Here is a 16,238-nt window from a genome sequence, read left to right on the forward strand (position 1 = left end):
GGCCATCCTCACGTCTGCGGAACTTGTCTATCAGTCTCTGCTCAGCGACTCTGCGTTGCTGTGTGTCGTGAAGGCCGCCTTCAAGAAAGCTTACCTAAAGATTACAGGCCGAATGCCCATGACCACTGAATGGTTCTCCAATAGGAAGAGAACACTTTTGCCTGGTGATTGTTGAGTGGTGCTCATTCATCCATTGTCGTAGTGTCTGCATGGTCTCCCCAACGTACCATGCCTCAGGACATCCTTTCCTGCAGTGTATCAGGTAGACAACGTTGGCCGAGTTGCAAGTGTATGTACCGTGAGTGATGTTCTCATGTGAGATGATGGCATCTCTGTCGATGATCCAGCATGTCTTGCAGAGGTTGCTGTGGTGGGGTTGCCTGGTGTCATGGTCACTATTCTCCAGAAGGCTGGGTGGTTTGCTGCAGATAATATTCATTATTTTGTAAATTAAGTTTGTGTCTTAATGTGCCCTGTTTGTGAACTGAAATCCCACTTGCCTGATGAAGCAGCGCTCCAAAAGCTAGTGGCTTGTGCTACCAAATAAACCTGTTGGACTTGAACCTGATGTTGAGACTTCTTACTGTGTTTACCCCAGTCCAACACCGGCATCTCCACATCAAGTTCACTGCACTCATGCAATTCTGGTCTTTTGCACTCTCAACCGTTATTGTTCTGCCACTGATGGCCATGCCTTCAGCTGTATTGGCCTTAATTCTAATTTTCTCCCAAAACGTATCTACGTCGCTCTCCTTTTTAAGGTGCTCCTTAAAAACCTTTTTGACCAAGCTTTCGATCGTCTATCCTGATTGTGAAATGGTTAGCGACAAATACTGTTTGACCATGCTCTTACGAAGAACGTGGTATGTTTTACCACATGAACATTGCTATAGAAATGCAAGTTTTAATGTTTCTTCTTTTATTCTGAGAATACACTTGCTAGGTATTACTGTTGATATTTATCCTTCTACCAGTTCCTTTCTAGGTCTCAGATGCTCTTCTGATCACCATTTTAACCTGTGCCATCCAATACTATTTTCAGTGTGCCTTTCTTATTTCTCCCTGCAGAATGTGTAGAAGCTACTTTCCCTCTATTCTATGTTAAAACTCGTTTTTTGAATCCATTCAGGCTCATTTTTGTTTAATTTTAGTTATTTGTTCTGCATGGCCGCCATTATTCTTTTAAAGCTATTGCAGTTGTCTTCTGCTGAAATGTTCGAGGCACCATGCTCAAACCAATGATTACTCATTTTAATTCTTTCCTCATCACTTTGAATTCAAAAATGAAAACCACATTAACCAGGTTCCAACTCACTGATAGCCCCTAGTGTGGTCAATGCCTCCCAAATTGCCTCACTAGTTTCCCTCAACGCTCTGGGAAAAATACCATCCAACCCTGGGGAGTAATTTGTTTTAAACCCTTTCAGCTTGGACAGGGCTTGCATTTCATTCCTGAAATTAGCCCTTTTACAAATCTGGCTCTGGGCCGCAGATCACATTAAACTTGACAATTCTGTGGTCGCTGTCCCCCAGTATGATACGACTTCCATTTCCTGTAAGTTGTCTGGTTCATTTACGAATATTAAGTCAAGATGAGCACCGTCTCTCTCGTGGCTTCCGTTATGCATTGAGTCACAAGGCAGTCATGGATAACATTTAGCAGTTCTGGTTCTAACCCACTTGGGTTTTCCAAATTTATGTTGAGTTTATTAAGGGATCTCATTAAAATAACTTGGTTTCACACACCCTTCTAGGCTCATCATACACTCTTTTCCTTGCATTGATACAGTGACCCGTAACACAACCTAACTTTTAGCTTGGATTTCTTCCATATTAAAGATTTCTAGCCAGAGGAGCTTTTTCCTGTGGCTCTCATGTCTTCCCACAGGTTAGCTCACAGAACATGTTTTGCTGTGTTATTTGCGAAATAAGAAGTGGAGGCCTGGGAACAGTTGGAACAGCAAGGGAAACATAGAGGAGGACATGAAGGTGGAACTGGCATTAGAACGTGCCTGTTAGGTGTGCAGACCCTCCATAACGCCTATCAGCACCAACAGATTGCTGTTAGATGCTTGGAAACAACTTCCTCTATGTTTGCTGGGTTGAATTCAACAGCTAAGCTAGAGAATGTATTGTTTTAAAATCATATTTTACACTCATTCAACCTATCCTCATCTGACGGTTTAATTTAGTTGAGTCAAAGGCAGCTTTCAAACTGGAGTATGCTCCATGCTAATGACACAAAGCAGCAGCCCATTCAATTAATAACTGTGATGCAAACATGTCAGGTTTGTATCAAATATATATTTGATACTAAATATGGACATGGTACATTTTACAAATCATTCAGTTTAAAGTTAAAGTTCAAAATTTATTCAATCACAAGTATGCTTACCTGAACACTGCAATGAAATTACTGTGAAAATTCCCTAGCTGCCACACTCTGCGCCTATTTGGGTAGACTGAGGGAGAAATTAGTATGGTCAATGCACCCTAACTAGCATGTCTTTCAGACTGAGAGGGGAAACCACAGCACCCAGAGGAAACCCACACAGACACAGGGAGGGCATGCAGACTCCATACAGTGACCCAAACCAGGAATCAAACCCGGATCCCTGGCGCTGTGAGGCAGCAGTGCTAACCACTATACCACCGTTATTGCAGAAACATACTTTTATTCACCCCAAAGTTTTTTTGAAGCTATTTATTTTTAAAAGATGCTACATGACTATTTTTGTTTCACATTTTACAGCAGAGTCCCAGGAAGAAAAATTCAATCACAGAAATGTTTCCCTGTCACCCCACAGGCAAATCTCAGCAACGCTGAATTGCTGTTAAATGAAGATCATGCATTCAATTCTATGTCTCAGTTGCCCCCTTGTGTTGAAATGCTGATTAGAGATACCATGGACATTTTGTAAAAGTACTCTTTAGTTTGTGAGCAGAGAGAACAAACATTCCATAAGCCTAAAATTCCCCATTCACAATGTCATTGGAGTTGAACATCAAGGCACATGCACACAATGATCTATGTATTATATCTCTTGTATGAAAACAAATGTCCCTTCATTTCTGGGACCGAACTAGAATTCAGATTCTGCAATTAGGCATCTCAATTAAGCCTGGTTGCATATCAGGGTACAGCATTTCAGTCTTAATACTGAATACAACATGCAACAACTTTGTACCTTAGCCATTTTTGCCCAAACAAAATGCTTAGGAGTGTGGAAATGAGGGCAGCTGTTTGGCATGGGGATTCACTATGTAAACATGGCTAGTTGTTTCAGAAATATTTCTTTCATGAGATATGGGAATGCTGGCAAGGATGGCATCTGTTGCCCATCCTGAATTTCCTTCATTCAGCTACTTGCTCAGATATTTCAGAGGTCAGTTAAGAGTTAGCCACATTGCTGTGGGTCTGGAGTCACATACAGACCACATCTGGTAAGGAAGGATGGCAGCTTTCTTCCCCTAAAGGGCATGCTGAACCAGATGGTAATGTAGACAATCAATGATAGCTTCATGGTCACCATTACTGAGGCTAGCTTTCAATTCCAGATTTTATTAAGTTGATTTAAATTCTACCAGCTCCTATGTGGGATTTGATCCCACTTAGTGGGATTAGTCTGGACCTCTGGATTACAAGTCCAATGACATTACCACTGCGCCACCATCTCCCCTCAATGTATTGGGGATCTCACTCCATAGTCCTGAGCCATAGAAGTATTTTGTCTGACTTTTCCATGCCTTCTCCTCTGCTGTAATTATTTACACCTTCTCTGAAACCATTTTTGTTTCTATATTTGTATCATTACTATCTCCTATTACCTTCCATCATCATCCCTTTATTTAAGTACTCCTGCCTCACACTACATCACAGACCTCCTTTGTGCTTTCTACACCTTTTTAGCTCTTTCCCCAGCTCTGTTTATACGCTGTTCAACATTCGGTTCTGATGAAAGGTCAGCGGCCTAGGATGCCAATTCTCATTTCTCTCTCCAAAGATGTTGCCTGTCCTGTGAATTGCATTCCAGCATGTTCTATTTTTAATCACGCTGCATTATTCACCTTTACTATCTCATCACGAGCGTGCTGATGCTCACATAAGCAAAAGAGAAAGTGCTCTGATTTTCAACATTAATATTGAGAAGGACACGATACATTTGTAAAAAGAATGTCCTTTACCAGGCTGCTGACAAATCACATCCCTTTAAAGTAATTTAAGGATATTTAAGTCATTAATCTTTTTTCTGTCTGCACAATTCAAAACTTTCCCATGTCTTAATTAACTAAATTCAGGGTCACATCAAATGAGGATTCTTGACCAATAGAACAAAACCAAACTCTGGTTCCTTGCCCACGACCGTGCCTTGATCAGAGTCAACATGCCTGGTTTGAATTTAAACCAATGTTTGGCAGTTAACTGTTCCCTGGTGCACTCTCTACATATCTACCAGGGTACACTTACAACCATTCTTGTCTCATACTTTAAAATTGTTCCCATTACAATTGGTACTCTTGCATCTGCCCTGATCGCAAAATGAAAAGCTCTAACAGTATACTTCTTTTTTTCAGCAGTATGCAAGCTCTGTCGAGTGAACAACTAGATTGCCAAATGTTAAAAATATCAAGGGATAAGGAAAAATGGTGTTGTGATAACAACAGCCAAATTTCGCTCCAATTCCATTTTCACGTTTGCTGATGACGCCACTGTAGAGGATTGGATCTCAAATAACGATGGGATAGAGTTCAAGAGATAGAGAATCTGGTGAAATGATGTAACAACAATCTCTCCCACAATGTCAATAAAACTAAGGAGATAGTCATCGACTTCAAGAAACGTAGTGGAGGAATGTCCCTGTCTACATCAATGATGATGATGTGGAAATGGTCGGGAGCATGAGGTATCGAGGCATCAAGATCAAACTGTTCTAGTCCGTCAGTGCTGATACTATAGTTAGAAAAACACACCCACGCCTCTACTTTTTTCAGGAGGATAAGGAAATTCAGCATACCTGCTACGACTCTCACCAATTTTTATTGACGCATCATAGAAAACATCCTTTCTGGTTGTATCACAGCTTGGTATGGCTCCTGCTCTGACCAAGACCACAAGATACCACAAAGGGTTGTGAACAAAACCCAGTCCATCATGCACATCAGCCTCCCATCCATTGACTGTCTACAATTCCTGCTGCCTTGGCAAAGCAGGCAGCATAATTAAGGACATCACGCATTGTGGATATCCCTCTTCAACCCTCTTACGTCGAGGAAAAGATACCAAAGTCTGAAGTCATGTACCAACTGACTCAAAAACAGCTTCTTCCCTGCTGCCATCAGACTTTTGAATGGACCTACCTTGTATTAAGTTGATCTTTCTCTACTCCCTAGCTGTGATTGTAATGCTACATTCTACACCCTCTCCTATCCTTCTCCATGTACTCGATGAACAGTATGCTTTGTCTGTATAGCGCGAACGAATCAATACTTTTCACTGTATGTTAATACATGTGACAATAATAAATCAAAATCAAATCAAAAGAAGTACAGTGATGAACCAATTGAATAGTGGAGCAGACTTGAGGGGCCAAATGGCCTATTCCTGCTCCTACTTTGCTGTTCTGTTCCTATGAAATATTTCACCATCACCTACAAATAGCTTTATTCAAATTAATGGAAAGATCAGTTATAATGGAAATACATCACACTAGTAATCTCACAGCATGTATAACTTTTTGTGGTGCACCTGATGCTGCAATTTTATTCCTACATAAGGTCATGGTACACATCAATATACCAGTAAGAGTGATGCAACAGCCTTGTGACAGATATATTTAAATAGAGGAAGGATCCCAATGAATGCATAACTGAACAGAGTGACTTTGCTGCTTCCACTCAAAAGGGTTTTATGTACAAACACCATGCACCTAAAGAGGAGAAGCAAGATCAAGAGAGTACTATAAAATGTTGTATATTTGATAAATAGTCATAAGCAAAATGATTTTAATTGGTATGGCTCTTGCTCTGACCAAGACCGCAAGATACTACTGTCTTGGTATTTTTGGTATTAATTGGTATTTTCTTTCATTGGATAATATAAATCAGACTCTCATTTGTACGTAGGTTTGTCACTCTAGAGAAACAAGATAACAAAGTCCTTTACAATAAGGACATTGATTTACATACCTTGAAAGTCTTCTGAATTTGGTAGCTTGACTCCACACATAAAATAATCCTTCTGGTCATTCTGTAAAGACAGAAATTGGGAACTTTACAATAGTTGATATTTGACAATGCTGTATACCTTAGTTTTAAGCTTCAAGTTGAAGCCAGCCACATATGTTAAACTTAAAGCCATCTAACGCCAGTTTATTATTGCTGTAAAATTCAATGAAATAATTGGACAGGTTTCAAACTGAATAGACTTTGAACATATAGAATCACACCAAAATACTGAATTCAGATATCCATCCCACAAAACTAAATTGGAATGTCAAACAAGAATACTTTTCTGTACACAAAACATAAAATTTATTAGTGTCATGAGTAAGCTACATTAACACTAATGAAATTACTATGAAAAATCCCCAAGTCGCCACATTCTGGTGCCTGTTCAGGTACACTGAGGGAGAATTCAGCATGGCCAATGCACTTAACTCGCACATCCTTGGACTGTGGGAGGAAACCCACACAAACACAGAGAGAACATGCAAACTCTGCAGAGAAAGTGCCCAAGCTGGAAATCGAACTCTGGGTTACTGAGAGTTTTTTTTCCTCCTCCAGTGCAATACTTTGCAATGTTACCATCTGGATTTTGGATCCTTTGCTTGCTTTCTGCTATATGCAGTCATCACCACTACCACCCACCTTCCCCACACTGTCCTTTCTCTTTTTGAGGAAGAGGGCACTCTCGCAAGTTCTAAACAAGACAAACATCAGCAATTCAATTCAAAATTCTTTTCCATCTGAAAGTGAACATCACAGCTGCATAGCTGCACATATACTTGCAACTTTAACATACTGCATCATAAACTGGTAGGATTCACTCTAATGTGTGCAACCCACCATAGAATTTTCAGTTAGGGTCGTAGGAGCAAGGGGCCATTCGGTCCTTCAAGCCTGCTCCAGCATTCAAAAAGATCATGGCTGATCTGGTTGTCATCTCAGCTCCACTTTTCTGTTTCCTCCCACCCCACAAAAAAAATCCTAGGCTCCCTTGCTTAACCAAAATCTGTCTAGCTTTGTCTTGAAGATTTTCAAAGACAAAGCTTTTTGAGCAAGAGAAGTCAACACACCAACTCCTTTGGGAGAAGAGGTTTCTCATCCATGTCTTAAGAGGATGACCTCTTATTTTTAAACTATGTCTCTTAGATTCAGTTTCCCTACAAAAGAAAACATTCTGTACCAACCCTATCAAGTCCCCTCAAGATCTTGTGTTTCAGTAAGATTACTTCTCGTTCCTCTTAACTCCCATGGGTGTCAGTCAGACGTGTTCATCCTTGCTTCCAAAGACAACCCCTTCATCCCAGAAATGATTCCAGTGAAGCTTCTCTGAGCTGTTTCTAACACAATGATGTATTTTTTCAAAAAAGGAAACCAAAGCAGCACACTGTCCTCCAAATGTGATCCCACCAAGATCCTGTACAGCTGCAGTAAAACATAGGGCTGAAATGGTTGCTATGAGAGGACACAGGTTTAAGGTGCTGGGGAGTAGGTACAGAGGAGATGTCAGGGGTAAGTTTTCCACTCAGAGGGTGGTGGGTGAGTGGAATTGGCTGCTGTCGGTGGTGGTGGAGGCAAATTCGACAGGGTCTTTTAAGAGACTTCTGGATGAGTACATGGGACTCAAAAGGATTGAGGGTTATAGGTAAGCCTAGTAGGTAGGGATATGATCAGCGCAACTTGTGACCCGAAGGGCCTGTTTGCACTGTAGTTTTTCTATGTTCTATTCCTACTTGCATATTCCATTCCCCTTGCAATAAACAACCACATTCCATTTACCTTCCTAATCACTTCCTAACTTTGTGACTCACCTAACACGGCACCTAGATCACTCTGTGCTACCGGGTTCTACAACCTTTCTCCATCTATACAATATACTGCTCTTCTATTCTTCCTGCTGAAGTGAACAAGTTCACAATTTACCCACATTATAATGCATCTGCCAAACTGTCGCCTATTCACTTAACCTGTCTACATCCCTTTGTAGACTCTCTACCTCATTTTGATGAGAAGCTGTTCCCTTAGTTGAAGGGTCAGTCACGAGGGGATGTAGGTTCAAGGTGAGGGGCAGGAAGTTTAGGTAGGATGTGAGGTAAAACTTTTTTTTTAATCCCAGAGGGTGATGAGGGTCTGGAATGTGCTGCCCAGGAGGGTGGTAGAAGCAGGTTGTCTCACATCCTTTAAAAACACAGACATCATAACATGGGCCAAGTGCTGGCAGATGGGGTGAGATGGGAGTTCAGGCATTTCTAATGTGTCAATGCGGACTTGATGGGCCAAAAGCCTTCTTTTACACTGTACAGTTCTATGATTCTATGACAACTTGCTTTCCTAACTACCTTTGTACCCTCAGCAAATTTAGCTGCCATACAACCACTCCTTTCATCCAAGTCATTGATATAAATTCTAAGTAGCTGAGAACCCAACAGCTATCTCTGTCCAACTCCACTTGTCACAGCTTGCCAATCAAAAAAAATCCATTGATCCCTACTCCGTGCTAATAAATGTTTATCCACGTTAATAGGTTACCCCGACGCCACGTGTTCTTATCTTGTGTAGTAACCTTTGAAGAGGTACGTTCTCAAATGTCTTTTGGAAATCCAAGTACATCACAATGGCCAGTTCCTCTGTTCTTTCACCTTGATTGTTACTTTGTCAAAAACTAACAAATTACAGGCAAAGTCGTCATAGTCCCAGATGACTATAGGCTTCTTTCCCCTGGGAGAGAGCTAACGCATGGTGATTTAACCTGAAAATCACCATACCTCAGGCAAGAAACAAGGTTGAGAAGGTGGGGCCCTCATGAATCTCAGCCAGTGTGGGACTGAAGCAGTGCTGTTGATATTGCTCTGACCAGCCATCCAGCTAATGGAGCTAACCGACATCTGACATAAACAGACAACTATTATACTGGAGCGTCTCTAACCAAAAGCAGTAAAAAAGACGGAGTTAAGATTCCTTTTTGAGCAGCACGCAATTCACATGTGGTGTCCGCTGAAAGTCACTGGGCCCTACAATACAGAAGCTGCTTTTTTGGTCCACTGTGGAATTTGAAAGTGCTATTCAATTAGTGCCACTACCCCAGTATTCCCCATATGCAAATATTGCATTTGAAACAGCTTGCACCATCGTTTCAGGCATTGCACGTCAGGTCATAACGTGGTGGAAAAAGAGTTAATCATCCCTGGCCCCATTCAAATCTTAAACCTGTGCCCTCTAGTTAACGGCTGTCACGTAGTGGAAAGAATGCAGTATTATTTAAGTCTATCAAAACCCTTTATGATTTTGAACTCCTCTATTAAATCTCCTCTTAATCTCCTCACTCAAAGGAGAAGCTCATCTAATCTCTCCACATAACTGAAGTCCTTCATCTCTGCTCCATTCTAGTAAATCTTCACTGCTCCCGCTCCAAGGCCATGACATCCTCCCTAAAGGCATTTGGAATTGAGCACAATGTTGCAGCTGAGGATTTACCAATGGATTTTAAATGTTTTACATTCCTTCCTTACTTGTGCATTCTGTACTTTATGTACCAAGCCAGGGGTCCTGTATATTGTTTGAAAACAAGAATAGCCTCATCACATTTTTCTGCCGTCTTCAGAGATTTGTGGATGTACATCCCCAGGTCTTGAGCCCTACAAGCCTCCGGAAACCTGGGATCCTCCCATTCCAGCTTTTCAAACACTCTGATTTTAAATTGCTCCACCACTAGCAGTCATACCTTCAGTTGACAAGGCCATGAGTCCTGGATTTTCCTCCTTAAACCCCTCTGCCTCTTTTCTCTCTTTTAATACAGTCCTCAAAAGTCACTTTTTTGGCCTGGCTCTAATATCCCCCTGGTGTGACTCATTGTCAAATTGTGTTTTATAATACTGCCATAAAGCACCTAGGGGCATTTTACTATGTTAAAAGTGCAACACAAGTTTTAGATTGGAGACTTGGGTACAGAAATGGCAGATGGAGTTTAATCTGGGCAAGTGCGAGGTGATGCATTTTGGGAATCAAATTTAGGTCTGAATTTCAATGTAAATGGCAGAACCCACAGGAATATAAACATAGAGGGATCTGGGTGTGCAGGTCCACAGTTCCCTAAAGTGGCAACACAGGTGGCCAAAGATGATCACGCTTGCCTTCATCAGCTGGGGTATTGAATACAAGAGTTGGAAAATCATGTTGCAGCTATATAAAACCTTGATTAGACTGCATTTGGAGTATTGCGTGCAGTTCTGGTCAGCACACTACCAGAAGGACATGGAAGCTTTGGAGAGAGTGTAAAGATGATTCACCAGGATGTTGCCTGGTCTCAAGGGTGTTGACTATAAGGAGAGGTTCAATAAACTAGAACTGCTTTCACGGAAAAGATGGAGGCTGAGGGAGACCTGATAGAGGTCTATAAAATTATAAGAGGCATAAACAAAGTGGATAGTCAGAGACTTTTTCCCAGGGTGGAAGTGTCAATTACAAAGGGGCACAGGTTCAAGGTGAGAGGGGGAAACTTTAAGGGAGATGCACGGGGAAGTTTCTCTCGCAGAGCAGTGGGTGCCTTGAACATGGTGACAGAAGCAGGCGCATAAGCAACATTTAAGAGGCATCTGGACGGGTACATAAATAGGGAAGAAATAGAGGGTTACGGGTCAAGTAAGAGCAGACAGTTTTTTTAAAATTTAGTTTGGACATCATGATCAGCACAGGCTTGGAGGGCCGAAGGGCCTGTTCCTGTGTTGTACTTTTCTTTGTCCTATCATTGTACTATTTGGTAGGCATTGCCTCTCTTTCATTCTTCCTGACAAAATTGTATCCTTTATATTTAACTGCATTGTTTCATCTTTCTCTACATCCTAGCTATGACTGTAATGCTACAATTCTGCACTCTCTCACTTCCTTCTCTCTGAACAGTACGTTTTGTTTGTATAGTGTGCAAGAAACAATATTCTTCACTGTATGTTAGTACATGTGACAATAATAAATCAAATCAAGACTGTAAATCAGGTTTATCCTCAGCTTGCCCATTTTACCGATCTAAAACTTGAAGTCTATTATCCTCCTCGCAGAGTACTATATCTCTAAGTTTAATTTATTTGCTTATTTCATCTCATCTCATTTACTCAAATGTACAGGTGAACTTTGACACTGAGACTTTGAGACCACCAGATTTGTGAAGAGCTTAGAATCTAAATACTTGAAACTTGACAGCCTCTGATAGGACAGTAACAAGCTACCCTTTATTTTTGCAGCTACGTTAACTCTATCCAATAAGACATGGCATGCTATATGTAAAAAATTCCACTGATAGGTTTATTCTTCCAATAGGTTGGGTGTTCAATCATTAATAGTTCCCTGGAGTACTGAGGATTTGCCTGCTTATATTACCCAGTCAACGAGAGAGAGAGGGGTGGCCTGGTTCTGACCTTTCATTGTCAGGCCCATTGTCTTGGAAGCCAGCACAATCACAAGGAAACAGCTTGGCTCCTCTCTGTCCCCTTCTAAACTCGATAGTCACTAGTTGGCAATTATACAATCACATAAGATGATTTTCAGAAGTCATTCTGAGATGCTCCAGCAGTTGTCTAAAACAATAGTTCTGTTGCGAAAATGCAAAGAAGAAAGCCACAAATTCTGGAAAAATGAAATTTCCAAAACATTGGATATAGACAAAAAGGAACAGATAGCAATGGGAAATGAGAAAGCAGCTCTGTGCTTCAGGGTAATGGCAGAAACCCCTCTGCAGATTGTCTATCCTGAGTTGGAAATGGCACATACCATCTTCTCCACTTCAGATGCTGTCAAAACTGAGGATATCAAGTGGTAGGGTAGGGAGGAAATGATTGTAAATGAAAACGTGCAATAACCTTACCATTTCAATTGGGTAGATGTAAGACAGTTCCGACAACAGCTGCCGACACCGAATATTCAGTTGAGCGTTGGTCTTCAGGAAGTGCTCTCTGTTAAACAAAGCATTACGTTAGTTAACACAGCGTCTGCAAACAACTTGACAACAGTTGAACAGTTTCTTCACTTCCAAATGCATCTGAGCGAGCATGCTGTGTGCAAACCGGATTCCTACATTACAACAGCGGCAACACTTCAAAATTACCTCACTATAAAATACTGAGGTGTCCTCAGATTGTAAAGGCATTATAACAAATGAAAGATCTTCCTGTTAAGAATTATAGTAATGACACAAAGAAAAATAGGTTTGCTGAACATTCAATGAAGCATGTTCATCTGATTAAGGTGGCAGGAGGCACCTGGCAGCAAGAGTTTGGATTTTCCAAGAGGATTCCAAATTCTTACAGAAAGGAATCAGCCACTTTTTCCACAGTAACTTCATTGCAGTGTTAATGTAACCCTATGAGTGACTAATAAAATATAACTTTAAAAATATTAACTTTTGGAATCTGAAGTATATTTGTTTTTCTGTTCCCTGTAATCGCTATCCTTTTTAGGAATGACTCCTGACTTTCTGTACCCGGTTACTGGAAATAATTGAAGTTGGACCAAATGTAATGGGATCAAAATGAATAACAAGATTTTTTTACCACTAGCCTTACTAAATCCAGCATGGCATAAGCATCAGCTATGGAGGGCCTGCCCATGGAAGCTGTCAGCATTATGAATGTGACACCAAATTGATGTAATAGTTGCTACTTGTTGCATGGTCAACAGCATACTTCACTGGTCCCAGTTAAAAGGCTTCAAATTGCTGTGGGAAACTCATCAACTGGGTGCTGCTCAGCCCACAACTCCAGATAAAGTTACTGCTCTTAGCAAATTATTCAGCAAGAAAACTGCAACCTTTCTTGGTTTTTCCATTGGCCAATAATTCCTGAAGTTTTGAACAACATCCACAGCACCGAAAGGAGTTCACAAGATCAATTATTAAATAAAATTTAACATAAGGAGACATTCAAATCGCATCACTATCACTGGGTTCCGTGCTACAACATCTAGGCAGTTAACCATAAACTGAACTGCAGCAGCCATAAAAATAGCATCGTTACAAGGGGGCAGGTCAGAGGCTGAGAATTCTGCAGTCAGCAACTCCCCAAAGTCTGTCCACCAATTACCAGGTACCAATGCAGTTCTAACAACACTTAAGTAGCTCAACACCATTCAAGTCAAAGTTCCCACTTGATCAGCACCCTTTCCACCAACTTAAACACAGAACATGATACATTCAATCCCTTCACCATGGATTATAATGACAGCGTTGCCTACTATTGTAGCAATTCACCAAGCCTCCTTCAATAGCACCCATCCAAATCCTCATCACCTACTACCTAGAAGGAAAAGATGCATGGGGATTCAACCACATTACAGGAGGGATGTAATACACTGGAAAGGGCACAAAGGATTTACCAGGATTTTGCCGGGGCTGGAGAGTTTTAGTTGTGAAGAGCTTGGATAGACTGGGGCTATTTTCCTTGGAGCAGAAGAGAGTGAGGGGGAACATGACTGAGATGTATGAAATTATGATGGGTGTAAATAGAATAGACAGAAAGAAAGAAACTTTTCCCCTTAGTGGAGGAATCAATCACTAGGCGGCATAAATTTAAGGTAAGATTCAGGAGCTTTAGAAAGGATGTGAGGAAAAGCTTTTTCACCCAGAGGGCAGTGGGAGTCTGGAACTCACTGCCTGAAAGGGCAGTGGAGGCAGAGACCCTCACAACATTTAAATAGTATTTAGATGTACACTTGTGATGTCAAGGCACACAAGGCTTTGGGCCAAGTGCGAGAAAATGTATTTTCTTTTATTTATTTAGGAGACGTTGGCATTGATGGCTGCACCAAAATTTATTACCCATCCCTAACTGTCCTCCATTTCAGAGTGATTTGAGAGTCACAGATTGCTGTGGGTCTGGAGTCACAAGTAGGTCACGCAAGGGCAGCAGATTTCCTTCCCTAAAGGACATTAACGAATCAGACTATCATTTAAAAAAAACGATAAGTGACAAATGTTTCATAATTATTATTAGACTTCTCATTCCAGATTTTATGGCATTCAAATTTCACCATCTGCCATGGTAGGATTTGAACCCAGGTCCCCCAGATCCTGCCCTGGGCCTTCAGATTTCTAGTCCAGTGACAATACCACTATGCCACTGGCTTGTCTTTGACCAGTGTAGACATGATGGGCCAAAGGGCTTTTTTCTGTGCTGTATACCTCTGATTGTGGCACCGTCTAGACTCATGCTCTCAACTGCAGACAATAGTATCCATCGCCTATCACTAACACATTCCTCTTCATTCTCTCCGACTAGCATCCTTCAGATACTTCTTAAAGGATGTGAGACAACCTGTCTCTCCCAGGGAGCACATTCAAATGCCTGAATCTATAATCAAGGAAGAAATAGCGAGACATATGGATATAAATTGTCCATTGGTAAGATGCAGCATGGGTTCATGAAGGGAAGGTCATGTTTGACTAATGTGGTGGAATTCTGTGAGGATATTACATGTGTAGTGGACAATAGGAAACCTGTGGATGTGATGTATCTGGATTTCCAAAAGGCATTTGACAAGGTGCTACACCAAAGGCTGCTACATAAGATAAAGGTGCATGGTGTTACGGGTAATGTATTAGTATGGATAGAGAATTGGTTAACTAACAGGAAGCAAAACATGGGGGTAAACGGATTTTTTTTAAACTGGTTGGCCATCAGTGACTAGTGGTGTGCCTCAGGGATCAGCGCTGGGACCACAATTGTTTTACATTTGGAGTTGGAGACCAAGTGTATGTGTCAAAATTTGCAGGTTACACTAAGACGTGTGGCAGAGCAAAATGTGCAGAGGACGCTGAAAGTCTATAAATAGTCTAAATGAGTGGGCAAGGGTCTGGCAGATGGAGTACAATGTTGGTAAATGTGAGGTCATCCATTTTGGTAGGAATAACAGCAAAAATGGACTATTATTTAAATGGTAAAAAATTGCAGCTTGCTGCTGTGCAGAGGGACCTGGGTGTCCTTGTGCAGGAATCACAAACAGTTGGTTTGCAGGTTCAGCAGCAATTAAGGCAGCAAATGAATTTTGTCCTTCATTGCTAGAGGGATGGAGTTTAAAAACAGCGAGGTTATGTTGCAGCTGTATAAGATGCTGGTGAGGCCACACCTGGAGTACTGTGTACAGTTTTGAACATAGAACACTACAGCACAAACAGGCCCTTCGGCCCACAAGTTGCGCCGATCATATCCATACCTACCAGGCCTATCTATGACCCTCAATCCCATTAAATCCCACGTACTCATCCAGAAGTCTGTTAAAAGACCCCAGCGAGTTCGCCTCCATCACCACCGAAGGCAGCCGATTCCACTCACTCACTACTCTGAGTGAAAAACTTACCCCTGACATCTCCTCTGTACCTACTCCCCAGCACCTTAAACCTGTGTCCCCTCGTAGCGGCCATTTCAGCCCTGGGAAATAGCCTCTGAGAATCCATCCTATCTATACCTCTCAACATCTTATAAACCTCTATCAGGTCACCTCTCAACCTTCGTCTCTCCATGGAGAAAAGACTTAGCTCCCTCAACCTATCCTCATAAGGCATGCCACCCAATCCAGGCTGACACTGGAGATGAGGGGGTTAGACTATGAAGAGAGACTAAATAGACTGTGTCTGTACTTGTTGGAGTTTAGAACGATGAGGGGGGATCTTATAGAGACGTATAAGATAATGAAGGGGATGGATAGGGTAGAGGTAGAGAGATTCTTCCCGCTTAGAAAGGATAGCAGGACTAGAGGGCACAGCCTCAAGATAAAGGGGGGGGGGGGGGGGGGGGGGGGGTGCAGTTTAGAACAGAGTTGAGGAGGAACTTCTTCACTCAAAGGGTGGTGAATCTCTGGAATTCTCTGCCCGTTGAAGTGGTGGCGGCTACCTTGCTAAATATATTTAAGACACGGGTAGATAGGTTTTTGGCAGACAACAGACAAGGGAATTAAGGGTTATGGGGAGAAAGCAGGAAAGTGGAACTGAGCCACTCCAGATCAGTCATGATCTTATCGAATGGCGGGGCAGGCTC

At 41.7% G+C, this 16,238-nt stretch overlaps 1 protein-coding gene across 1 annotated transcript in view; it reads right to left on the reverse strand.

The window, feature by feature from the left end:
• uvrag (UV radiation resistance associated gene) overlaps nucleotides 1–16,238 on the reverse strand; it is a 320,344-nt gene that overhangs the window by 157,169 nt on the left and 146,937 nt on the right. Inside the window, exons 10-11 of the mRNA XM_080197696.1 lie at nucleotides 12,077–12,164; nucleotides 6,187–6,247 (exon numbers count right to left, since the gene is read on the reverse strand). Coding sequence (XP_080053822.1) covers nucleotides 6,187–6,247; nucleotides 12,077–12,164 — 149 coding nt within the window. The remainder of the gene's footprint in view (nucleotides 1–6,186; nucleotides 6,248–12,076; nucleotides 12,165–16,238) is intronic.

This window comes from Carcharhinus amblyrhynchos, chromosome 10 (assembly GCF_965287045.1).
Source record: "Carcharhinus amblyrhynchos chromosome 10, sCarAmb.v2.hapA, whole genome shotgun sequence".
NCBI lineage: Eukaryota > Metazoa > Chordata > Chondrichthyes > Carcharhiniformes > Carcharhinidae > Carcharhinus > Carcharhinus amblyrhynchos.